The 27005-nt window shown below is 33.4% G+C and overlaps 2 protein-coding genes across 3 annotated transcripts in view; one reads left to right on the top strand and one right to left on the bottom strand.

The window, feature by feature from the left end:
• The window catches only part of LOC119633180, a 10156-nt gene extending 759 nt beyond the window's left edge, over positions 1-9397 (top strand). The window contains exons 2-13 of one of the 2 annotated variants that reach the window (XM_038026551.1): positions 1375-3563; positions 4291-4442; positions 5435-5585; positions 5798-5872; positions 6046-6197; positions 6261-6608; positions 6673-6823; positions 7120-7414; positions 8082-8213; positions 8278-8409; positions 8463-8740; positions 8871-9397. In XM_038026551.1, coding sequence (XP_037882479.1) covers positions 1451-3563; positions 4291-4442; positions 5435-5585; positions 5798-5872; positions 6046-6197; positions 6261-6608; positions 6673-6823; positions 7120-7414; positions 8082-8213; positions 8278-8409; positions 8463-8740; positions 8871-9370 — 4479 coding nt within the window. In that variant the 5' untranslated portion in view covers positions 1375-1450 and the 3' untranslated portion in view covers positions 9371-9397. Of the gene's footprint in view, positions 1-1374; positions 3564-4290; positions 4443-5434; positions 5586-5797; positions 5888-6045; positions 6198-6260; positions 6609-6672; positions 6824-7119; positions 7415-8081; positions 8214-8277; positions 8410-8462; positions 8741-8870 lie in introns of both variants that reach the window. The other variant, XM_038026550.1, reaches the window with a different exon arrangement.
• The window catches only part of LOC119633182 (cytochrome c oxidase subunit 7A1, mitochondrial), a 22819-nt gene extending 8323 nt beyond the window's left edge, over positions 1-14496 (bottom strand). Inside the window, exon 1 of the mRNA XM_038026556.1 lies at positions 14479-14496. The gene's annotated coding sequence lies outside the window, so the exon portion shown is untranslated. The remainder of the gene's footprint in view (positions 1-14478) is intronic.
• Positions 14497-27005: the final 12509 nt, after the last annotated feature.

Genomic DNA, 27005 nt, shown 5'->3' with positions numbered 1-27005 from the left:
CATCCAGTCAGGTCGCAGCCTTGTTTTTATTTCCTACCAATTTGCCCGGCTGTACTCTTAAATCTATTTAGACTGGAGATGCCTTGTGTCTCAAAAACGGAAGCGAATGATGCACAGACAAGCTGCTGGTGAACTGTTCGATTCCTCTTCCATATTTTCCCATTTAGCAGCGGTATTGTTTACAGTGCTGTCATCTCTTACTTGAATTTAGAAATCTCACAAGGCATCCACTTGTTCAATTGCCAGAATAATGGCAATAACTGTAAATTGATATTGCCGCATATACAAGGACGGTGAACGAAAATTTTCATAAATATTTCCTATAATCTGCAAATGTGTTACTGAAGCCTCTGTATTATGAAATGACCCACTTTGATATGTTTGACATATGTTTCCAAATAACTTGAAGGGAAAATAAATGAAAAGGGGATGCATGTCCTTATAGAAGTACTCGATGAGAAGCTTAAAATGCGAAGGAAGCTAATGCTTGTCATCAGCATATTATCGGGAAACGCTTAACGATGCTTTTTCATTCACACCCACTCTCACCTACAAAGAAATACATAGATCTTGCGATTTTTGCAGCCTAGCTTTTCAGTAACCGAAAAAGTAGTAGGCAAGAGTTTATATTAATTTTGTAGGGAACTTTATACGAGAATAAATATGGTATTGTCTGAATCAAAACAAAATTGAGACTTGTCTCAGTTCTTTTACCCAAAGCAAAGTTTACGAAACAAAAAACTAATCTCGAGAATATATATATTTTTCAAGTATGTTAGAGATTTCGAGATATTTTCCTGCTTTGATATCAATTGCAACTTAATTGGTCGTAAAAAAGACGACAACTTCCCAAGGTAATTTTTACCCTCTCCCATACGGCACAATTTCTTCGTCAATCTTGAAAATGTTCGCCCCAACTAAGGTAAAACGCATCCATTCTACTAAAAGTAAAAACTAAGGAGCAACATTTCAGTTAGAAAACTCATCTTAATTTGTTCTGAATCACACTCAAGACAGAACTATTTCTTATATCGCATACGTTCCGTTTACGTCTAGTTTGGGATAACAGTAAAACTCCTCAATATAACTTTAAAATTTGATAGAAAAATTTTGATTATTTTCCAAGATTTTTTTAGTTGTACCGAAACATTACTGGTAATAATATCAGATTCTACCTTCAATGTCCTCCACTAATCAACTACTGATAATGTTCATTTTATCATCATCTCGAAATAATCCATCCATTGCAATTGTTCGACCTCATCTATCTATGTCGATGGTATCAATAGCAATTGTATGAAATCCCATAATTTAATATGTTCCTAAAACTATGTTGTGTTCTCCAGAAAACTACTTACTAATCAAATTTTATAGTAAAATTTTTAAATCCACTTCGGATGCGACATTGTGCGCAAAAACAACACGAAATTAAAAAAAGAATTGAGAAGCGATGGAAACTGATTCGGCTCCTATAAAGAAGGCTGCACCGCAGCAAGCTGCTTTGCGACGGCCGGTGCAAATTGTGAAGAAACGTTCTGGACCTTTAGATGAAGCCATACAGCAAATAGATGTGAGTAATTTGGCCATTAATACGCGGAACGCTTCAACTCACACAATGACAGACGCAACGGATACGGTTAAGAGCACAATAAAAGAACCTTTGCAAAGGATGCATTTTTCGCCAAGAATTACATCTGCGTACACGCACCGATCCAATAAGCGTACGTCAATTAAAGAGAAGAAGCGTGAACGATGGCTTTTTACGAGGAAAACATGGAAATATATGACTGATGCGGGACGGAAGCTTATACCAGATGGGGCAGAAAATCGCAAAGAAGATATCCCAAAAATCGAAGCCCATTTTCAGCAAGTTTGTAGTGCGGAGCCACGGTTTGTATTGTGGAGACGTAAATCGTCCTATCCAGGTGCTTTGCGGAGTTCCAAACGACGTCTTAAACAGTTATTGCAGCACACTGGGCAAAAGTGTCCAAACCTCAGAGAGCGGGAAGAAGCAAACAATGCCGATGTCGTTATAGATTTATTACATTCTCATCTTGGCTTAGATGAGTCGATTAAAACGACAACACTATTAGGAACCAAAACCGTTCGACCCGATCAGACATGTTCGCCTAGTGCTCAAAGACCCGCATCCAATAAATCATCATACATTTCCGGAAATAATGTATTTAATCGGACATCAGCTCTTTTAAAACCTCCAGATCGATCGCAACATTCAAATCACATCGACCAACTACTAGAGCGATTACGCTTATTGGCGCAGAGTTCGGCGTGGCAAAGAACAATAAGCATACGGCCTGAAGCAATTACGGCCGATATTCTTAATGATAAATTGGCCATGAAGAAGATTTACAGCGCTTTAAAGAAGCAGCAATTGCATCGAATTCTTAACGTTCCCTCGATTCCATCCAAAAATCAAACAAACCTTAAACATTCGTCTTCTTTATCATCACTGCTGCATTTTGGTAACTCCCAGCGTTCATATTCGAATCGCAAAGAAAAAGAAGGTGTACCTAAAGCCAGCGTTGACTATAGCACTGGGGCAGCGCCAGCAACATTAACAGCATCAAGACAATATACTACGTCAAACGACAACGCAACTCCATCTTTGAGTTTCCGTCCATCGTCAGAAAACTCAACGCAATTAATTAAAAATTCAAGAGCATTGAAGAAAAAATCGACGCCAACTATTTCGTGCAGTACGCAAACAACATTCATAGCTTTAAGTGAAATCAAGCGATTAGGTGCCGAATACAAAGATAAGAAAAGAGAACAGGCTCTGCTCAAAGGTAGTGTGGAAAATAAGTGCAATCAACCACGTGTCCGAAAAAGTTCTTTAGATAACGAGGATATTTCTCAATCGGTAAGTGATACCATTAAACGTTACTTGCGCATGGCTCGCAAGAAAAGTGTTCAAGAGAGTCCAGCGAATCAATTCAAATGCATTAATTATGATCGCAACTTGCGCAATATTCAAGCCAAGGGGGAAATCAACCCACCGGGTATGGACGAGGCTAATAATAAAGCAATTCAAACATTAGATGCTTGGGCCGTAATTATGTTGGACGGCATACATGGACATGAAAGCTCTGAAACCTTAGAAGCTGCTCATCGCGAATGGCAGGAATTACTCAATGAACGTCTACAACGCAAACTGCAATACGAACAAAATATTTTGCTAACGGCAAATTCAGCTTATGGTTCCTCTCTATCTAGTCGCAGTTCATCGTCGGTACCCACCTCACCGACATCACCACCCTTATCCCCAACTATAACTTCGCAAACGTCATCATCGTCATGCTCAACTAGTGACGTTTATTCAGCGATTAGTAGCAGTGGAACGAACGTTCCGCTGGCCTTGACCGTTGCTGATAAAACTCACTCTGGAAATATATTGCATACAAGTTCGCAATTTTTATCAAATCTTTGGCACTCTACGACAGCATTTTCATCACATACGCCCTCAGGAATAGGATTAACAGCGGGATTAGGGGGTGCCTGCGCCAATAAGAATACGGCATCGGCATCAATGGGATACCTTTCTAGTAAGTTTACTTTTCAGCAAAAGTTATACATTAACGTGTTCGCATTAAACACTTGAGCTAATAAATATCGAATGAGCACTAAAGGCCCTTAATTATCCTTGCATGTTTTTATTCCAATCATATGTCCTGAAGCCTATATAATAAAAATCATTTTACTTTCTTATTAATCTGTGCCCGCATAAATAACAGGGATTTACTGTTCAAATAGGCGAATTTCTCAACATCCAGCACATAGCGTAGATATTCCAAATAGCTTTAATTAAAAAAATGTTTCTCTATAGAGAATATGCTTTTTCCTTGCGACCTCAAAATTAATGAAGACCTGCAAAAGTGTTTAGATAACAGAAAAAGAAAAAGAAGAAAAATGCTTATCCCAAATTACTTACATGTGCCGGGGATCCGGGGTGAAAGGCATCATAAAGAAATATTAGGAAATTGAATATTGGCTAGCCGTGAAGAGATTCTCAAAAACCTCATACGAAAGCATTCATCTCACCTTCCATATATATATGTAAAGCCCTAACTGCAAAAATTTCGCAAAAAAAAATTATGCCATAAAGAAGGACATCTAGACATCAGCGACGCAGATTTATTATCGCTAAATTACGATGCATTGTCCTAAGGGATGTGTTAGTGGTGCACGTTTACGACGGAGCCTCTTTTTATTTTTTGCATTCAACTTATCCAAGCCTATGCTCTGTTTACTCATCTTTTATTTTTCTTTCAGCAAACATGCAGAAGTCAAAATCGTCTTCAAATGTTGGACAATTTGTCTCTCGTAGAATACAAAAGAATCGCTCGAAAAGTCAAACAAGGCCAATTAGCTCGATACTGTCAAGTTATGTAACACCTGGCCCGGCTTTCAAATGGACACCTGCTGTAAGTATATTCTTCCGCAATACAAAGAACTTTTATGCCGAGCCTCTGTCTAGAAAACATAAAAATCGAACATCACGGTCTATGGTTGTGTGCGATAAGGGAAAATGAAGGAAAAGTATTACTTTTAAGTGCCAGAAGCGTTAATATAATTAATTTAAAGCCGATAGCACACCGGACATTACTTTTGATGATGTGGTATAACAAATCATTAATATGTCCGCCAAATTTTACAAAAACAAAAAAGAAAAGATTTTTCATGCTCAATCCTAGGGATTGGATTGTTAGTCATTGTATAAAATTTTTAACAAATTATCCTTATGTACGTAAATACCCCTTAAAGAGTATATAAACAGTAACAATAACAGTAAAAATAACAATAAAGAATAGAAAGACAAGCAGGTCGGTTGTGAACGAATAAGCATGGCGTTATGACATAGATACGTTTGATAATGTCGTCGAATGGAATTTTTGAAATAAATCGTAGATTTAGCATTATCGGGACAGTAAATATAGTTGTTGTTATTTGCTTAACAAACATTTGCAGAGATTAATATTTTCATACCCTACAAAAACATGCGACACAAGGGTGGATGTGCGGATGAATACGACAACTAAAAGGGCTTCGAGTAGATCCCTCCTTCACTATACCGAACAGTGCAGAATCACTTTCCGAATCGGCCCAAGTTAATCAGTCCGCTTGTCCGCCTTTTGTTCAACTTAAAGGCCGCTTTTTTTTTGAAATATTTTGATGAAATTTGGTGTACAGGCATATTTCGGGCCAAGGGTAAATCCCATTAAAAATGTTTTGGACCGGACTGCTTTCTTGACCACCCACTTTCCTTATAACGCTTTGTTATAAAAAGTCGTTATATGAATAACAGCAGAATGCCGTAGGGAATATATTGTGGGCTGTGGTCCGCTATAATGTTTTTACTTCTTTTTATTCAATAATTTATTTAATATATTTTTTAAAAATCTTTTAATTCTTTTAGGGTGAATTCACATGGATATCCGAAAATGGTGACAAATTGTATTTGATGGATTCACCACTATACACGTTAACCGATACCGAAGCTAAGTTATTGCAACGGGTAGTAATGGAAAAAATCGGTGAATTCAATATTAATATCAGCGAAAGCGGCTGTAAGCATATACATGCATATTGGAACAATATGTTTTCAGTTTTTCACTGCACTTGTTATACCCACCAGCAGGATGGGCAATTTGACATTGCGTTTGTTAATTATTGAAAAATGGTCATCGGAAAACTCATCAAAATATTAATACAAATATTCTGTCTGTCTACTTATCGGCTAAAGCCGGATATAAAATTCTATCTTATTCTCTCTTTTTAGACACGGATAACAAATCGCATAAACGTCGAATTTTGGCAAAAAAGAAAGCTATGACCACTAATTTATTTGATATAGGTAAAAAGGATTACAGTAAGTGAAAAATTAAATTTTTTAATTATAAAAGTGTCGCTACATTGTTTCCGAATTTTGTAACTCCACCCAAATGACAATCTTTGGAAACTACGTGAAGATACTTAATACCCCTACAATTTGAAATTTATTTAATTATATTTTCTACTTTGGATCAGGTTCCAATATGACAATATTTGGCAATAGTCTCGAATCGTGTGTGGCCAATGATAAAATACGTGATGTTTGTTTAGAGAAGGGTTCACGTAATTCGATTGCCTCTTTATTTCGAGGGGGAGTAGTTACGGATCCACTCAAATTCCATGATAACGTAAATAAAACAAAAAAACATTTAATGCAACCTGCTTTCGAAAGTAAATCATTACAAATTTAGGTGCAATCCTGCGAAAGCTTATCTTCCAATGCACAGGTAGAGAGTGGAGGCAAGACTCGTTCGAAAACGAGTTCAGTAAGCAATTACTTTGGTAATCTTGGTAAATCTGCATCGATGCAAAAATCTCGCAGTCAAACAGATATGCGTCGTAAAAGCCAGGAATTGGAGAAGAATACGGCGGAATACAGCGAGAATCATGTCAAGGACTATGACGATCAATTCGGTCTTGCAAAACCAGAATTAAAAGTACCGAAATTTATGATCTCATGCCTTAATTATTTAGAGAGGAATGGACTCCATTCAGTCGGATTATTTCGTGTAAGCGCATCCAAAAAACGAGTAAAGCAAGTAAGCGCAAATGAATTTTCTAGTTCATCTGTATCTAATAACTGTTTCGTCAAATTCCTTCCAGATGCGTGACGAGTTTGAAAAAACTGGGAAGAAAAGATTTGATGACAATACCAGTCCCCATGATGTGGCCACTTTACTCAAGGAATTTCTCAGGGATCTACCAGAGCCATTACTATCAAATAAATTATATACAGCATTGTTAGGAACTCAAAGTGAGCACATATATATATAGGAATTATGATCAATAGCAAAACATGCTACAATATATATTCTAATATATGCTACAAGATATGCTACAATATATATTCTAACATATGCTGCAAAATATGCTACAATATATATTCTAAGATATGCTGTAATGTATACTGTAGAATATGTATGTTACCACATGCATTATAAGATACGCTAAAAAATATGCTACATTTGGGAAGGCAGATATTTTGTAAATGATGACTGGATTTGCATTCATTTGAGTACTAAGTAATACAGGCTTTCTTACAATTAATAGAAATTCGTAATAGGCGTTTACAAATGGAAGCCATTTCGCATTTAGTTAAGCTTTTGCCCCCTGCTCACAGAGATACTTTGTACGTATTACTAAGGTTTTTAGCCAAGGTAGCCGCTTGCAGCGATGATATCCCACCAAGCGATAACAGTCAGCAGGCTAATGGCAATAAGATGGATAGTAACAATCTAGCAACAGTCTTTGCACCCAACATATTACGCACAACGAATCCCGCTCTGGGAAACAATACTTCCAGCGGCGAACAAGAGTACATGAGCGATGCGATCAATGTTGTAAGGTAAGTGCATTGCTACGTCATAGAGAAAAGGCAGATATTTATTTATGATAAAACTTTTTCGTTAACTTTACTCTTGTGATCCGAACCATTTTCGATACCGCTCGTTCTTGCGCCAAAGCGCGTTAGTGTAGGTTGAACACAAGCGACACAGACAAGCTTAGAATTATTTTCTGAATTGACCGGTATAATAAGGGGCGAGTCCTTCTAGATGTTGCATACATCCCCATACATGTAACCTTGTACAAGAGGGTCCCACAAGCTTAAGGTTATTCTCTGAATCGATCGGTATAATAAGGGGTGAGTCCTTCTAGATGTTGCATACATCCCCATACATGTAACCTTGTACAAGAGGGTCCCACAAGCTTAGAGGTATTTTCTGAACGGTTCGGTATAATGCATATTCTAGATGTTGCATACATCCCCACACATGTACCCTTGTAACAAAAGTGATGTGGGATATAAAATTTTGAACCATGTCGGCTCAGGTTGTTGGTCGTCTATCAAAATTAAATATTTACACGATAACGAGGGATGATTTTTGGCATTTTACAACGCTTATTAGCAAAGTATTATATAAGATGAGAGAGTGTGAGGTTTCAACATCCGTATCTGGCCATAACTTCTTCTTTTTATTTACTCGTTTCACTAAATTGTTTCATTTTTATAGAATAATGATCGACCACTATGAGGAAATTTTCAAAGTACCTGCGGAACTAATGGATGCTGTATACTCACAAATGTTAGATGAATGCCCGGATCAATTATATCGAATATGTGAATTTCGCAGCCACATATTGCAGTAAGTGAAAAATTTTATTTCAATATTTAAAAACTGTATGAATAATAACCATCGCTATTTAAAGGGGAGAAGAACAACAACCGCTTAGCTTAAGTTTATCAAATACTCCCGACCGAACCCAGGAATTAGCCGATGCGGCTAAAAATCGACTTTGTAAGCAGACTGTGATACCTAGCACTGATTCATCAAAAATCCGGTATTTATTAAATATTTTAATTAAATCGTTTATTCATTCTTGAGTTTTAACAGAGAGTATTTGGAAACCTATACGAATGATTTTTACGGTTCTGAATCATTTCAACAAGCACAAGTCACAGGCTTTGATCGTCGCAAATCATCACCGAACGTTCTGCACCAGCAATCGGGAATCGTGTCGGCCAGCTTACAAATTCCTATGCATATCAATTACGATGAAGTATTTTGTCATAGTGTGTCGGACGGAATTGCTGAAACGTCGAACGCTAATTCTAAAAAGATTTTAATGGAAAAAATTACAAACATCCCGAGGGAGGAAGGTGAAAGCGAATGTAAGTTTCATAATAAAAAAAAACGCAATAGGGCTTAAGCCAGCCATCGCATAACGTTCGTTGCAAATTTATTATTATTCAATATATAATATAAATAATTCAGTGTGCGCGAATTTTAACAATTTCTCAGATCTTCCAATTTCGGGCTCATTGTCATTTACAACAAGGAAAGACAAGAGCACAGTATCTTCCATAAGCGATCAGAAACCAATTCCGCCACAGCGTAAAGACGTTAAACTCCATACGCGAAGGCAACAATCATCGACGCCGATGAACGAAGTGGCAAAAAGCAGCATTACAAGCGCCACAATCATATTAAATAGAGATCAAAATATTCGTAGGCATAACAACGAACCAAAACTTCCAGCCAGTATAACAAATATAGGAGATGCTATACTACGCTCGAAAACTGCCGATTTTGAAAGAATGTCTGGAAGCTTGTTAGCAAAGTCAAAAGGCACCGTTACAACTACTACTACAACTACTACTAAACGGTCACAAAGCGGTGCAAGTATTGCTAACCTCACTAGCAAGAGCACTAGTACTCTAAGAAGTATTTCATCATCGAGCCAACACTTATACAAACGGCAGGAATTAATATCTAGTGCGAACAATGCAATAAAAAAATGAAAAATATAAACTGTAAAAATATTCCACTCAAACTGTTCAATACATATATTTATTATTTTTTTACATATATTTAGTTTTTTTTTACATATTTTTCATATTTTTAGCACAATATTTTTATGGGGAAAATTTTATTTTCATAAGAAACAAGCAAGAACAAGAAGTAGGTAAGAAAACAAGTAAGCCAAAGAGTTTTGTAGGTAGTTTACTGTCACATATGCAGCATGGTCACCTTTGATCCAAATAACATTTCTAACTTGTCCGCAAGATTTTTTGAACAATCTTTCATTGATCAAAATTACACGAATGTTTATAGCTACCACTGTCATATTGAAACACTTCGTCCAATATGAAATTCTTGGATTTTGAAGCTTTTAATGCCCTGTGTTGTCTAAAATTTTCCAGTCTCACTGATCCGAATAGCGTTCCTTCAAGTATCCTAATGCGAATATTTTATGGAAACTGATTAAGAATATTTTTAATCTTTTCCTCTCTGCTATACTATTTCCAAGTATTTGGGAATGCAGTTATATACTACCGCCGCCTAAGTCTGACAGTGAAAATGTGATATAGTTAATCACTGAGTCAAATTATTATTACGGACCAATTTTCATCAAAACACTTACAAAGTGTGAGATATAGAAAGTAGACGATTATGCAGCGATTTTTGTCGAAAAACTTTAAAAATTGCAATTTTTTTATTACTTATAATTACCTTTTCAAGGACGGACGTTTAGTAGGGCGACTGATCGAACACAAAAAAGAGGAAGAGTCCTTTACGAATTGTAATGAAAACCGAGTAAATTGAATATGCTTGCCACCTAAGCGTTGAAGCGCGTCAGCCGACAGCAGAAGGTTCGTTTCAAAAAAAAAGAGAAATGAAAAGTAAGAATACTTATAAGATGCTTCTTTTTTACACCCGGACGGAGATTTAGTAGGTGCTACTGCTGAGGAGTAAGTAAGCCAAAAAACTTTAATAAAACTAACCTGAAAATTGGCCCCAGGTTGCTCGTTCTTCTGCCTTTTACAAATATACATGGCCAGACGTCGACGTGCCTAAGTCGATTCAGAAAATAATTTTCATTAGATCGGTAATATAAGGGACCTCATGCTCTTCTTTTCTATCGGCCATGCGACAAGAAACAATCGAAGTTGTCGTTTGACGTATAACTATACCCTTCAAACTGTGCAATGTAACGAGAAGTGTTCTGGCAAGCCTTCATCATCGAAACAAAAAAAAAACTTCCCTGTGATTTGCTGATTTTAATCCATGTCTTGCGGATACTAAAGATGTAAGACGTAGAGTTGGTTGTAGTAAGGTGGATCGTGCAAAATTATTCTCGATAATGGAAACATGAACTTATCAAAGATAGCTGGCATTATAAGGCGATGGCATAATATTAACTGTTTTTCAAATTCGTACAACGTTTACTCATGTGTCCCAAGTCGATGTATTAAAACTCCTCAGCTGGCAACTTCTTTTTTAAATATGCCCTCAGCTGCTTCTGCTTATTTGAAATTCTCAAAAAAGCTATAAAAAAATATAAGATCATTGCAAAAATTGGAAGATATTTAAAAGGCCTCGGATAGAATAAAAGCATCAAATTATCAAAGATATTCTGAATCGATTATAAATAAAAAAAAATGTTTTCAATTATTTATGGTAAGTTGCGGCTATCATGGTAGACTGAAGACTTTCTATACCGTTGACGCATTCGTTTATGATTTCAATATGACTTGGAAGTTTATTTCTATATCAAGAGTTTCTTTAGGGTTGCAACACCTAAAAGGAAGCTTCTCTAGACCTTATAAAGTATATATATATATATGCATTGCTGATCAGTAAGGAATTGTTAATTGATTTCAGCAGGTTTGTTCCGCTGTGCGACATGCATTGTTCACACTACCCTTGTTGTCGATATTATCTAGAAAATCAATAAAAACATTGCAAATTCTTCTACGCAGCTCAGCGTTGAAAATGGGTCTAATCGGTCAAAGAACACGCCCGCTGAAATGAATGGTAGTGGGTACATAAGAGTAGGCCTCTGCCAAAAATAAATTTCTTTCTTAGGATTAAGGGATAGATAAAAAGATTAAGAGATAGATAGACAGATTCACCATTTATTATGCCAATGCCGATTTAAGTTCGTCTGCTCCTATATCTGTCTGGTTTTCTTGGGTTCAACCTATGCGACAATTTTTGAGATATTTCAATGAAATTTGATGCAATAACGTGAGGTTTCGCCCATTTCCCATATAATGTCCTATTTGGAAGAGTCGTTTACTCGTAGTCATCATTCACACCCATCGACAAGTTAGATAGATATTTTATTATTTTATCTCAATTTTCAATGCCGTTGCAACAACAACAACTGGACATTATATAGATTCTGATCAAGAACTGATTCTATTCAAAAACGGAGCTTTTATTTTTATTTATAAGAAATGAAAGCAAAAAACTTAAAAGTCCATTAAATTGATAGCCAAAGCATTTTGTTCGCTGCAAATTTTTATTACGGGTGTTAACAGTGTAACCAAAAAAAAAATTCACATTCAAATATGCTCATGAAAGGCATTGTGAATTTTGTATGAGGACTTCAGCAGCGAATAAAATGTAATAAGAGACTATTGGCTCCCCGCCAAAAGCTGATGCAAGGTAAACTTATCATTTTCTACCATTTATAAAATACAAAATATATAATATATATATAAACACTCACACCTACAAATAAATACAAATTCATAAGAATTTCTAAGCACGCAAAAGTTTTAACAAAAATTTGCTTTAGCAACATTGAAGAGTATAAGCTCTCTTATAAGAATGTATGCATAAGGTTTGCCTGTCCTAAGCTCACTAATAAACATCTATGTGTATGTGAAATAAATGGGAGAATGAAATAAAAGCAGAGCTCTCTTTGGTAAAGTGGGCCATCTTAACAATGCTTACGTACGTACACGTACGTATGTATAAACAATTGTTTACTATTTTGAAAATATTCAGTTGTTTTTCCATCACGTATTGTATGTTGTATTCGTTTCATGTACATATACAATAAATCTTTATAACGAATTGTAAGCATTGCCAGCGGGACTTTCTTCATAAGTATGAAAGCCCATTAACTGTTTCTGTTGAAGAGTGATCCATTTTGTTTTTTAAAGCTTATTTTACGCTCATATGCTTTCTTCCACATTTTCTGTCACGTTGAAAGACCTTTTTCGCATTACGTACACTGCTGTTAATTTTCTTCCAGTGGGGAAATAAATTTTATAAGTTTCATGTTTTTTGTTAAAAGAGTTTGTTTATGAATAGAGCAGAAGCATATTAAAGTTGTTTGACGAGCTCAGCTCGTTGTCAGTAAAAAGCTTAATATAGTTTGCAATACCAATTTGTGCCTTGACGGGATGGCTGGCTTATTTCCCTTGTTAAGTATTCGAAAATTAAAATCAAATATTAATTTATTGCATATTCTTTGGGTTAAAGCTATGTAAGAATGAAACAAATTCCGTGTACGGCTTTTTAATAAATAACAGTAAGAAAATTTAAAAGATAAGGTGATATTGATTCTACGATTGAACTTACACATGTATAATAGATATCCCCAACCTTTAGATAATGCATTTTTATTTTAAAAGTACATGGTCATAGGATGTCACGTTGACGGTATACTCAGTTGGTCCAAACGTTTGCAACATCTAGAAGAAAGCTTTGAAGATGTTACAATGTATATATAACCAACCGGCAAATGGGTCCATAAGTCTATCCGTCTGTTTCATCATCTGGATATTTCTTCTGAGAAAAAGTACGCCATTCCACTAATCTTAGATTCTTAACTAGACATTGGATGATAGGGAAGATTTTTTTCTTTTAGGGAGAGGACGTTTAAGTTTTGTTTAAGATAGAAAAGATACGGTCCGGGAAATGTATTAAAAAAATAGTATTTTACGAAAGTTCGTGCGCCGCAAACGTGCAAATATGTGATCTTTCGTAATTAAGTTCGTGATAATGATTCCTAATGTCATGCTCAGATATAATGGCGAATTTAATGAGGCCGAAATCTGTTAAGAGGCATTAACTTTTTAGGAATTCGTATTATTCTTTACAATTTCCGAGTTATTAAACCACATTCATGATCAGATGCTAAGGTCCTATGGAAAAGGAATTTCAGCTTATGTCCTATGGAAAAATAATTCTAAAAAAAATCCAGTCTTCCTCTCAGATACTTTTGCAAGGAAATTTTGGAAATAAAATCTTCAGCGCTGCAGAATTTACTCGACAGAATCTGTAATCTTTTTCAATAAACATTGGCTTCCATCGACTGCTTCAAATTGCGCTTTTGCTCCTGACATGATGAATGTCTTCAAATTCGCACAGATAGCCGCACAACATCCTATCGCTTACGAAACGGTCAGCAAATACAAAATGTTTTTTACAAGAAGCTTCTCATTTATATGCCAAATATACGTTTTCTCCCTTTGCCTGCGAAGCTAGCTGTTTCAGTGAACTCTATCTCACTAATGAGCAATAATAATACTGCGACCAAAAAATATTTCAAGTTAAATTGCGCAAGTACATCGAATATCGGAAAGTTTTTTTTTTCTAAATTGATGGCAATGTGACAGCCATAAACGTCATCGTTTCAGTTGCGCTGACTTTTGTATGACACGAAGAGTATTTGTTTACATTTTCACAATGTATGTGAGGAAATGACTTTTGACTATTCATCAGTCATGAAAGGTATTATTATTGGACATGATACTTGAATCTACGCATGCGACAAGAAAGTAACCGGTCAATCGAGCGAATATCGTGCAATATGTGGGACCTCGGAGAATGTGGACGAGTGGTGGAGGGAGGAAAAAGAGACTGCAAAAACCATGTCCAATTCGCTCAAAGATCAAAGTTATTAACAGTTTTCTTTGATTGTCGTGGTGGTGGGCACTATGAATTCTTTCCGCCGGACGAAAGCTGTCGACGGGGAATATTATTTGAATTTAAGGATTACTTTGAAGGGGACGAAATAGATTTGGAATAATTAATGTATTTAAAAAAGAAAAAAATATATTGATCTTACTTTTTGAACACAGTAAGATATTGCGCAAACTCTTCCTACCTATCATTAAGTCGCTCCGAACTATACATTAATTCGTTTAAGAAATATAACGCCTTATTCGTTTTATTATTCGTTCTTGTTCATTTTTTATTTATTGATTAGTTTTACTATTGTTTGCTCATTATTCATTATCTATTTCCCATTATTCATTATTTGTTATTTATCATTTATTATACTATTTATTATTCATAAATTTTTTTTTTTTTGCATTTTTTATTATTTAGTGCTTTTTTTTTTATTACTTATTTTTTATGCATAGTTTATTATTATTAATAATTATTTACGGTTTGTTTTTTGTTTGTGTTTATTATTCGTTCCTTATGATTCATTATTTATTATCCACAATTTTTTTTTTTTTTTGCATTTTTCATTTTTCATTATTTATATTTATTTTTATAGTTTATTTATAATTCATTATTTTTTACTTATTACTTTTCATTCACTCGTCAGAACTAATTGTTTACAATCATTATTTATTATTATATATATAAAATCATTCATTTTTTTTTTTTTTATTCATTATTTACTATACATTTAATATATTTAATATTAAAAATAATTATTTATGTTTTTTATTTATTATTCACTATTTATTATATAATATAAATTACGTATTTTTTAGTATTTATTATTTATATTTTTATTCATTGTTTATTATTATTAACTATTATTTCATTACTTATTATTTCATAATTTTTTCCTGATTATTTATTACTTATTATTTTTGATTTATTATTATCATTCATAATTTTTCAAAATTTATTATTTCTTATCATTGATTTATTATTTTATTATTCATTATTTATAATTTAATATTTGCTATACGTTCATGATTAATTATTATCTTTTATATATTATTTACTTTTATTAATAATAATAATTTTTCATTATTTGTTATTTATTATTAACTTTTTCATTAATTACGCTTTGTATATTTACTATTTATAACTATAGCTTATATAAGAACGTCGATTACCAAGTCTGTGTTCGCGAGTTCAAATCTTACTGCAGTATAGTTTACTTTGATCGTGCACGCAATGAAGAGGTGACATCCCCTGTGTGATTGGCCACTGTTTTAGCTTTATTTGAACGTGATCTCATAAAGTGAATGGACTTTTAACCGAAAGCTGACCACTACTTCTCCTTGTGTTCGTGGAATGAATCTTTTTCGAAATATTATTGCAGACTTGAGAAACCTTAACATCGAACCATTGTTGCAATTAGAACAGGGAAAAGAAAATTTGGTAATTGCTTTGATAAGCTTCGGCTTGTTTTCTACAAAGAATACATTGCCGAAACATTAAAAAGCTTAACGTTTCCACTTTATAAGTGCAAAAATGTTTGAATGGGAGTAGTTCATGCCAAAGCTCCCTAATTCTATAAGCTTAATATTGGGGAATAATAAAATATCATATACTCCCTACAACATCACACACATAGGCACAAGGTACTTACTGATACAAGAGTGTATATGCGAATGAACGCAACACTCAGAAATACTTGAAACAGACCTTTCTTCTTTTATAGTGATCGGTTCAAAATATCTCTCTGCATCTATGTAAGCTTGTCTGTCCGTCTATCCATCTTGTTTTCATGTTTTGGACCTAGAGATCACAATTTTTTGGATATTTTGCTGGAACTCGGTACACTGACATGATCTGAAGCAAGGAAGAACCCTTTCTGAATCGATTTAAGCTTGTCTGTCCTTCAGTGAAATTCGATTCACCGACGTATTTTGGCCTAAGGACCGAATGTTTCGGAGTTACTTTCCAAACTTGTCTGTCCGTCTATTTGCTCTCGCGTTCATCCTAAAGGTCGCAATTTTTGAGATATTTTGATGAAATTTAAAGGACGAATGCTATTGAAAATTTCTCAGATCGAACCACTTATTCTACCACATCCCGTATAACACCTCCCCTTTAAAAACCGTCACATGATAATAACACGTAATAAACGAAAATTTCTACTTTCATTAAACGAAATTTTTTTCTTGCAAATGCTATGTAATTGATTCAAAAATAAATTCAATTTTCCGTTCACTATTCATACGAAATGGAGCGTAGCCGTTAATGTTTTGCTTGGCCGTATTTTTCTTCTTTTCTTTTAGCAAGAAAACAGCTTTCATATTTAGTTGACTGACATTAACATCAAAAGGGTAACTAAATCATATATTTTTGTTAATAATAACAGCCATCCAGCAAAAAAAAAAAAAAAAAAAAAAAAAAAAATGGATAAGAATCGCAAACTTGGAGCTTCTCTATCTGTAATTAAATTTGTGCTATAAGCTTGTGCATAGTTGATGATATGAAAATCGAACTTTTACTGACACGAATATCGTTTTTTTTTTTTCCCATCTGTTCTACATTGAAGAGCTTGAATGAAAAGAATATATATAACTTTTACCTTATCGCTTATGCACGCTTTTCGCTCAAGGAAAAGTTAGAATATAGTATTAAAAGCGCCAAGATTACGATGAGTTAATAATTTGAAATTTTAATATGAAAAAACTTGAAAGTACAACATGCAAGCAATACGTACATGGTTTTGCGAAAGGAGCGAGTGATTGCTTTTATAATAACTTTCAGTAAAACTTAAGAACAAAAGCCGTTTTCAGATTATTTATAATAATCAAATACAACTTTTGCGAGGGAATTGAAAACTTTTGCAAGTTTTTCATACCGGGAGTTAAAAATCGGAAGGGCTTTAGTAGGCTGATAATTTCTAAAAGAATTTTTTTTCTAAGTAAATAAGCTATAATCCCATGTAAATGTATTATACATATATATATATATATATATATACATATATATATATATATATCTAAGCAGACAAAGCATCAACTTTGCCTGTATAAAAGGTTCAGTAGGCGAAGCAGGCAAAAACAGCTCAACTAACTTTCTAAACAATGGGAAAAGCTAAAATTGATTAATGCTTAGGATATTTGAAATTATTCGAATTTATCATAGGTATACACATTTGCATATTGTATAAGCGCAATTTTCAATTGAAAGGTAATTGAATATATAGTTTTATTTCAAAGATAAAACAAATGTGAAAACGAATCGTTTAGTAAGAATTTTATGAAATAGTTTTTAAAGCTTTAAAAAAAATTTTTTGCATACAAAAGATTGACAAGAAACACATTTCGGTTCTCTCGTTCTTTTTTTTTTTTTGTTTTTTAGAGAGAGAGAGAGAGTTTTCTCGGTATTACTTCCCCAAAACAATTTTTCTACTTAATAAACTTGCAATGCGACCGCATACACGATTGATATTGTTCAGACCCTCATTAAAATATTAAAGAAAACTTTAGATAGAAAAGGCTTTTTCAAATAGCTTAAATCAGGCAAAAATAAAAAGGAATTTAGCTTTTCTCCCGCATTGCGAAACGAATATGAACAAGCAAACAAGTGCCTGTGATTGAAGGAGAAATACTAATGACAAGAGCTTATAAATCTCATTAAGTAAAAAGTACATTCAAATTTCATCTAATTCTTCATAAAAATAATAAAATATAAATTTAAAAAAAAAATGTTATGAAAAACTTTAACAAATAGTTTTTGTGTCTTGAAAAGAAAAACAAAAAAAAAAATAAATAAAATTTAATTCGTATTTAAGAATACGAAAATTCATTTACTATATATATGCACACTCTGTGAAGACGAAAGCGCTGTTGTTTACACATACCAGACTACATACAATCTTAAAGGCAACAACAAATTGACGTTTTAAAAACAAAATGGATCACTCTTTAAATAAAACAGTTAATAGGATTTCAGGTTTACGCAGAAAGACATCCGACGAGTCAGTTTAACTGAGTAAACGAAGTGAAAACCAAAAAGCTACATACAATGTACAAAAAAAGCGACCCATTTAGGGAAAGAGAGCCTGCTTACATATATATATATTAATATATATGTAAATAATTTATATATATATTTATATATATACATAATACATTGTTAAGTACTTATGTATGCAAATAGCGGAAAACTTTTTTTTTTTTTTCTTTTTATATATATATATATATAAATAACAAAACAAAACAAAAGCTTATGAAGGTGATAACAAATTTTCAATACTCTTCTCTTCATCGAGACAAAAGAGAATTATCGAAAAATTATTTTATATAAAAAATTTGTAAATTCTTTCATTAGCCTTCACTTTGCATATTAAGTTCCAAAGTAAAGCACAAAGCATCTCGGTTGGTTTAAGCGAAAATATTATATTAAGTGTTTCGCCGATGAATGCTTTTAACGAACTGGTAAAGACTTAGCCCAAAGCTTCGATTCATATCCGCAGTCAGTTTTTAAATTATTGTTAGCACTATGCTAAACTTTTCGTATGTTTTTTTACAGCTTCTCAGCAAGTCTTGACATATTTTGCAAAGTTTCTCCTTCCACGTCCCCTTTATTTTTTAAGTTTTTGTTTATAAACGTAAAGTTCGGAAATATGTGCTAAACGTTAGGATTATGTTTAAATTTTTTTCTATTTTCCTTATATGAAGAAATCGCGTAAATATTTTGAAAACAGACCATGATAAGTAGCGAAGCATGCTATAACATTCTAATGTTGCTATGCTATCTTTAGACTTGAATAAGATACACATTTCTACCCTCTCGACTTATGTACAAAAAGACATCATTGGTGAGAAACTTTGCGCCTTTTCTATTAAATTCGCTGCCAAAGGCTGCGAAATAGTGATAACTGGTAGAGCGCATATAATGCTTAAAAATTTGCTTACATATATAACGAAAAATTTGGCAGTAAAATATCAGAAGAAAAAAGAAGAAGAAGACTTCACAAAGAAAAGTGACTTTTCAACACGGTGACGTTCGGCAGCATAGAGTAAAATTCGCCCAGGAAATGTTAGCAGCACTGAATTAGATCGCTTGCTGCTTTCATCAGGCATTGCTACAATCAAAATTTTTCATGACCCAACCAGAGCTATCATTGTTAGTAATATGTATATACCGTCTTTCCGTGTATACGTATGTCAGAAGTCAAGTTGTTCTTCGGACATGGAATCCTTGCAAAACAGTGAAAAACAATTTGCATAAAACATAATTTATTGTTTTCGTTCCCCATACAAGGGTAGACTTGAGATCTTCTATTATACCGATCGATTCAGAATCACTTTCTGTATCACTTCTGAATCGACTAAAGTTTGTCTGTCCTTTGTCGCTCTGTCCGTTGTGTCTCTGTCTTGTTTCTTTGTTGTCAACCTACAAGTCTGAAATTTTCGAGATATTTTCACGATGTTTGTTGGACTGACGGGTTTTGGCTTAAGGACCAACGCTGTTCAGTATGATTCGCATCGGCCCATTCTTTCGACCAATTGTGGGCCTTGGCCCACGATCCTGTTTTTACTCTTTTTTAAAACGCCCAATTTTGCTTAAAAGTTGTACAAAACTTATTCAGATTTCGAAATCGCGTCGAGATGCTTACAACCGATTGTAAAAAAGTGCATATGGTAAAACTAAGAGTGCTCATGCTCAATATGCCTTAGGCAACCTCATAACCTAATTAAATAAAGAGGCAAATATAATTTCGTCGTTGAAAAAGTTTTCCACTAAAAAATATTAAGTCAAGTCAATATCGTCATCAATCTCTTATAAAATTTATCCCAATATACAAGTTTTCCCCTGGTTTGAGAATGAAACAGCGGCCTCATTTTCCCTTGAACTGTTATCAGGTCCAGTGCATTCTACCTTACTTACTTTTCGCTTTAACGAACTACTTTCCTTCCACTGCCCAATAAATCCAAAGGAAATCTGAACTGATCTTTTTAAAAGATCGCGGCGCGAACAATTCTCTTTTAATGTCAGTGGGATTATAACTATGAGGTTAACAAATTATTTAAATGATTTAACAAACCCACTGTATACCCCCTTTAAACCAATTTATCAGTTGAGTTTTTTTTACAGGCTCATCGAATGCTACACTACTGTCCATTTGCTTCTGAAGACCTAATAACAAATCATATTTTACACTATTTGCAGTTTGTTTTTTGTCCATAGTGTTAAAAAACGCTCGCTCGCTAATAAACATAACAAACAGCAAGTACTTACTGCAATTTGGTTGTGACCAAATCTTTTGTACCCATCACCGTTCTCCTAAAAAAGACTAAAGGGAAGGAAAAGAACTCAGCACTATAGCATCGTCTATAGAATTAACTTTCAGGTTTTTATAGAAATATCTGCTGTCGCTTATGAATAATGAGGAAAAAACCAAGCTTTTATCCCTTTTGCAAAGAACAGAGCTATTCTTAGTGTTCGAGATACTGTGGGCGTATCCTTCGTTTATTTTCGCTATCAAACTTCCTCCAACAACTTCCAGTGTTGCTGCCATTTTTGCGGCGAGGAGAATATTTACAACAGACATTACACAGACATATTCAAGTCAGTCCAGAATTTGATTGGATCAAGAATATTTATACTTTATGAGATATCTGAAGCTTTCTTCTGCGTGTTGCAAACGTTTTGACAAATATATTTAAAACTGAAGAAAATAGTTCATTAATTGAGATATTCTAAGAGCATCACAAATTGTGTGTTGGATGCAAATTGAGACAATAAATTCGACCAAAAAGTTCAACTAAATAGAACCATCCATCATCTCCCGCAATATTCAATTGCTTGACACATTTCATTTCAAAATGTTTACAATGAATTAACATTTGGTTGATACTCAAGTGGCCAAGTGTAGAAAGCCATTGCACTATTCAATGAACCCACTTTATAGCACCGAGCGTCAGAAGAAAAGGCAAGAAAACCACTTTTACTTAAGCGCAAAAGAGCTTTCTTTTTTATTATAAAACTGGAACCAATAAAAAAGTATGAGCAAACAGCAAAGGAAAGGAATCAAAGTGTATAAATATGATATATGAAACAATATATGAATAAATACAATGTATATGAGAACGTGAGTAGCAAATATCCAAAGTATGTTTCATCAGCATAACTCTCTGAGACCATAAATATCCCTGACCATAAATATTCCGACCATAAATATCCCCGACTACAAATATACCCGACCTTAAATATCCCCGACCATAAATATCCCAGATTATAAATGTCCCCGTACAATCTACAGTTGTACCACTACTAATGACCCCAACTTGAGACGTTTCACTTGTCACTTGGGTTAACGAGTCAATCATGGGAATCATTGCCCTGTAAGGATATAGAATTCTCTATAATTTGACGAAAAAATTAAACATTTTGAATGTATTATATATGTGTCAGCCAATGTTGGATGTAATAGTGGAGGCAGTACGTTTGGTTTATTATATATATATATAATTAAAATATATTTTTTCAAAATTTTTAAAAATTTTCAACTTTTTCAAATAAATCGTAATTAAATACTTAATTAATTAAATACACTTTTTTAAGTGCAAATTTAATTTTATTCTACGTCCACTTTGTTTGAATCAAACAAACAAAACATTGCGTTAATTTTATTTATGTTTGATTATTTTTATCTCGTCGTTAATGAAAAAAATTGTTTGAACTGTTGCAAACTTTAGTTTCTACATTAACGGAATATCAGGAAATTTAGACGGCAACAAATGTCACGTCAACAAGTTAACAAACATATGCCATATACCGTATAAACATAAATACATCATGACATATGTATAAATACAAAAGCAGAATTTCTCCTTCATTTATCTTTATACGAAAAAATAAAAGCTAGTTTATATAGCCATACATATCATATATATATATATATATATATATGTATAGTGTTACAAAGTGATGGGCAAATAAAGTTACTCAAAATATATTTTAAATTTTCCATAACATTTTTTTTTTCATAAATTTTTGATTAAAAGCTATTTAATAAATAAGAGAAAAACCGGTTTGAAAAGTAACCGCAGAGTGATGGGTAAAAAATGTCATCCGCATTTTCGTGTGAATGAGTACAACAAAGTATTTTACGTTTTATACAAAGTAATTTACGCGACTATTATCGCAATTATTCTTTAAATGGATTTAAATCTGAAGATTTATGCATAAAGTCTGTCTGTCCTTCTATCTGTCTACTTGTCCTTGTAATGATCAACTTAAAGGTCCGAATTTTGGAGATCTTTTCATGAATTTTGGTTTACTGAGAAGTTGTCTCCGAAAGCGAGCTCTACTTAAAAGGGAATCAATCGGACCATCTTTACGAGCGGCCCTCGCTATAGAAACTAATTTTCTACTATTATTTATTAAATAATTTTCAAAATTTCTTGATAGGAATCTATGAATAATTAAAACAAAAAAAATGCCGCATATTATGTTGAAAAATTTCGAATTTGTTAATTTTTCAAAGTTCCCTTTCTAAAACCGTTCGCAAGAAAAGTATGTATGACATAAGGTGGACCACTTGGATCATAGCTTTCGGCATAACAAACCATAAATAACACTTTATCGCCATAGTATTACGTGTTTTCATTGGACCTAATGCCTATGATGTGACGTAAAAAATAGACCTATGTGATCCAAACCCCCCTGGCTTAATTTATTAAGGATCGAGCTTCAGTATAAAATATTAAAAATTAGACCTTTTTGGCTGATTTTTCATTAGAACCCTTATATGGATCGTAATCCAAGAAATCGACCTACGTGGTCCAAATTCGGCAAAGTTAACTTTTACGTGAAGCTATTATTATTAAAGAATTTTTATCAAGAAGTATTGAAAGTTAGGCCTTTTTACCGTATAAAAATTCAGTCTCCGTAGGAACAGTTTATGACAAGAGATTCACAATTTTGGCTCATCCAAAATTTTCATTTTGACAATTTTTACGTATGTGTGCAATATTTTTTTTATATAACTACTTAACAAAATGGGGGGTTATATGGGGAATGGTCGAAGAAGTGGTCGAATCTCAATCATATTCAAAAACTTTCGTTAAAATATTTCGAAAATGTGATTTGTAAATTGAACACAACAATACATGGATAGACATCAGAAGGACAGACAAGCTTACCTCGATTAAGAAAATGATTCATTTTTTTTATTATACACAATGCAGCGCATATTAAAATTGTACAGACAGAAGGATCTGAAATAATCTCGCCTTTTACTATACCGATCGGTTCAGAATCTTTTTTTAAATCGTATTCTGTATCATTTTTTGAATCGATAGGTATAGTAAAAGGTGGATCTATCTCAAGTCAAACATATTTTTTTTTTTTTTTTTAATTGTAATGAAAACTAAACGGCAATAGATATCAACGTGAATTTTCTTCTTCTTGATCCACGCCATTTTTATTTAGAAATTATTTTATGTGAATGCCTCTCTCTGGACTTTTTCAAAAATTCAATCCTGGAAAAAAACCACCCCCTTTTTTTACCTATATAGGCAAATAATCGTGGCGGACAAGGTCGTTCAGAGTTTGTGGGCAAAAAATGTTAGGCAAATTTCAATGAGAAATTTCTTTCACTTGCTTTTACTTTAGGAAACACAAAGTGGATCATCCTATCTATCGAATATATGTCCTTTATTACATACATTCATTCATTATATTTTATTTATTTTTTTGTCGATAATGTTACACCATTGAGTTTGATTCCGTATTTAATGTAAAGAATTTAAATGTAAAATACATTCATTGCATTTGTTTCTATCACAGGACTGTGGAATTTGCCTAGAAGAGTATGGAAATTTTAGAAGTGACATATTTATAAAGCAAAAAATCAGAGAAGTCCCTTTGAATATCTCTGTAATAATTTTCTTAAATAAAACTTAATAATAATTAAACATTGAGGTTATGTAATTCTTTTATTTCAAATTTTATGCTTTTCGGTTCTGAAATTTTTCTGCAATTTTTTCTTTCTTATAGCAACAATAATCTCGAGGAAAAGTTATCACCGCGGAACTTTGCTCAAAAACAAAATAAAAAAATTTTAAAAAAATCTTAAAAAACAAGTTGAAATGAACGAAACCGTATGTTATTATATTAAAGCGTACCACTGCAGTTGGAATTAATGCGTCCCTGTTTCCGTTATAAGAGATGAGAAGAAAATCCGAACCGCTTTCTCCTTTCGCTAACACAAAGTTCACGAACGTTTTGCATAAACCTGTGATAACATGATTGCCCGCGATTTGATGTCGCATTTTTTACCTACGTGCCTAACCTTTTTGTGTAATAAAGTCTACATTAAATATGCCAAAAGTTTAAAATGTCGCAGGTGTATTTTTGGAGTGACTGTGCGATAAAACATAAATTCCCCATCTCCATTAGTTCCGAACTACCTAACTAATCCAGGACGGCTGTGTTCATTCGTTGACAGCCAGCGTAGTTCTCAGTTCCCAGTAGTTCTCATAAAGTTTCTGTATGTTCCTGTGTATTTTTTTAGTGTAATCGTGTGTGGAGTGTCTGTGGGATAAAAATTGAAACAGTTTTCAATATGTATCAGTTTGGTTTATTACACAACAGACGACAAAAGGTAGATCATAGGCATAAGAGGTCAGTACGGCGGGTAAATTTTGTGATTCCTCGCAGTCGCAAAAATTATGATAGGCAGTTGAAATTTGGCGCAAACATTGTTTGATCAATTAGAGATATGAGATTGAAAAGTGGGTATAATCTGTTCACATACACACCAACAATTTAGAAAAAGCTAAATAAACCTTGGAACAAAACGACAATTCTTTCCAATTTTCGTCTATTAATGCTGGCTGCGTGAAAAGATTCCTGAAATATTGCTAGTCAAACATTCACCAGAACCACAGTCATATGCGGCGCAAAAGTGATCCCGATCGGTGTACTAAAATGTTCACAAATAACGATTGTATAGATGAGTTAGCATACATATCCCACTTTGTGTTCATTGACATTTTTTTGATTCTATATGCTACTGTTTGAATTGAAGGGAAACCCAACATGTAATATGCACAAGCATTCACTTGTTTATGCAGAATTTTTAAGCTTGAAATTAAAAATCCGTCCAATTGCCGGTTGCCGTCATCCGCTCTCTTATGTTGAAAATTCCTATTTGCTTTTTTTATTAATTCCGAGTCATTTTCGAAAATACAAACGTATAAAAAATCAGATAAGATCTGAGACTAAATTTTCATTCGAATGGAAATTTTTATTTTAAAATTATTAATAAAAAAAAATTAAAGTCACCAGCACCTGCTTGCATACAATTACATATAAATGTACCTTGCAATGGACGCAAGTACGCTATTAAATGAATATTTATAAACATTAACGCCGTATACGTACAGATAGCGATGCAACAACAATTATTGTATAATCCAGAGAGAGTGTAAGTAAACATTTTTTAGTGAAATTTTCCATTAGGCGCACAGCTTTTAAAATATAGGGCTCTAACTTACGTAACTTTGACCGCATTTTTTCTGTATTCTTCTCTGTTCCACATAAACAAGTGATTCGCAATAATCAAGCTAAACAAGCAGGCAACGTCATCAGCAGACCTTCTTCGCATATGTGTGTTTAACAAATAAATTCTAAGAGAGGAGGACTAGTTAGGAATATATATATATATATATATATATATATATATATATATATACATATATACAAGCAGGCATACGTTCTCATGCAAGCAGACACACGGGCACATATAGCTATAGAAAAGTATGCAAAAAAAAAAAAAACAAACAAACAAAAAAAACGCAAACAATAAACGAAACGAAGAAATGTATAGTACACATACAGGTATTGCGTTTGTATAGTAAGAACGAATACACTGTAAACCACCATACCGCCTGAAATGCAAACAAAATACATATGTTTAACTAATCGGAGTGTTAAAATACTAGCAGTGCTAGATGCGGACTCCCCGCACTTAAAATCAAATACAAAGCTTATGATATTCACTCTTACATCTAAACGATATGAAATAAAAGAGCAACAATGAATGGAACCTTGGTATGAACTTAACATTTAATTTAAAATGCATTTGACATTGTTCTGTTATAAGCGCATACCATACAAGTCAAGAACAATATCCGACATAATTTATTTAAAATGAAAATAACATGCAGATGAGCGACAATATCTGCCGTGAAAATTTAATAAAACAAAATCAAGTGATGATGAGTAATACTTAACAATGCAATGCAGGCCAATGCAGAAAGCTACAATTTCGTTCATTACACTCATTACATATATGGCAATAATCAACAAGCCCAAATCAAGCTTCCAGTAATTAATTATTATTTGAAGTAAAACTATGCAATGAAGATAGATTTTATTCAATTTCATGTTTATTAATGTCTAAAACAACAATACAAAAAATTGTTACCTCGTCTTCATAAAAAGTTTTCCATTGCTATGGATTTACCTTTTTATTGTAGATTGTATCACAAAGGTAAGGTAGTTGAACTTTTCCGCTAATAAATATTGAAAGAATTGAAATCATAACTAAATTGAAAGACGACGTTCCACTGGTGAGCAACAGTAAAGAAATCGCAAAAGCAGATGCCCAGCTGAGCTTAATATAACACTATATGCACTTACACTGATAAATTGTGTTTAGAAATTATGAAATTCGTAGACGATTTT

Source organism: Glossina fuscipes, unplaced genomic scaffold (genome assembly GCF_014805625.2).
Source record: "Glossina fuscipes isolate IAEA_lab_2018 unplaced genomic scaffold, Yale_Gfus_2 2, whole genome shotgun sequence".
Classification (NCBI taxonomy): Eukaryota; Metazoa; Arthropoda; class Insecta; order Diptera; family Glossinidae; genus Glossina; species Glossina fuscipes.
The sequence above is the reverse complement of the archived record's forward strand: the minus strand, read 5'-3'. Positions and strand labels throughout refer to the sequence as shown.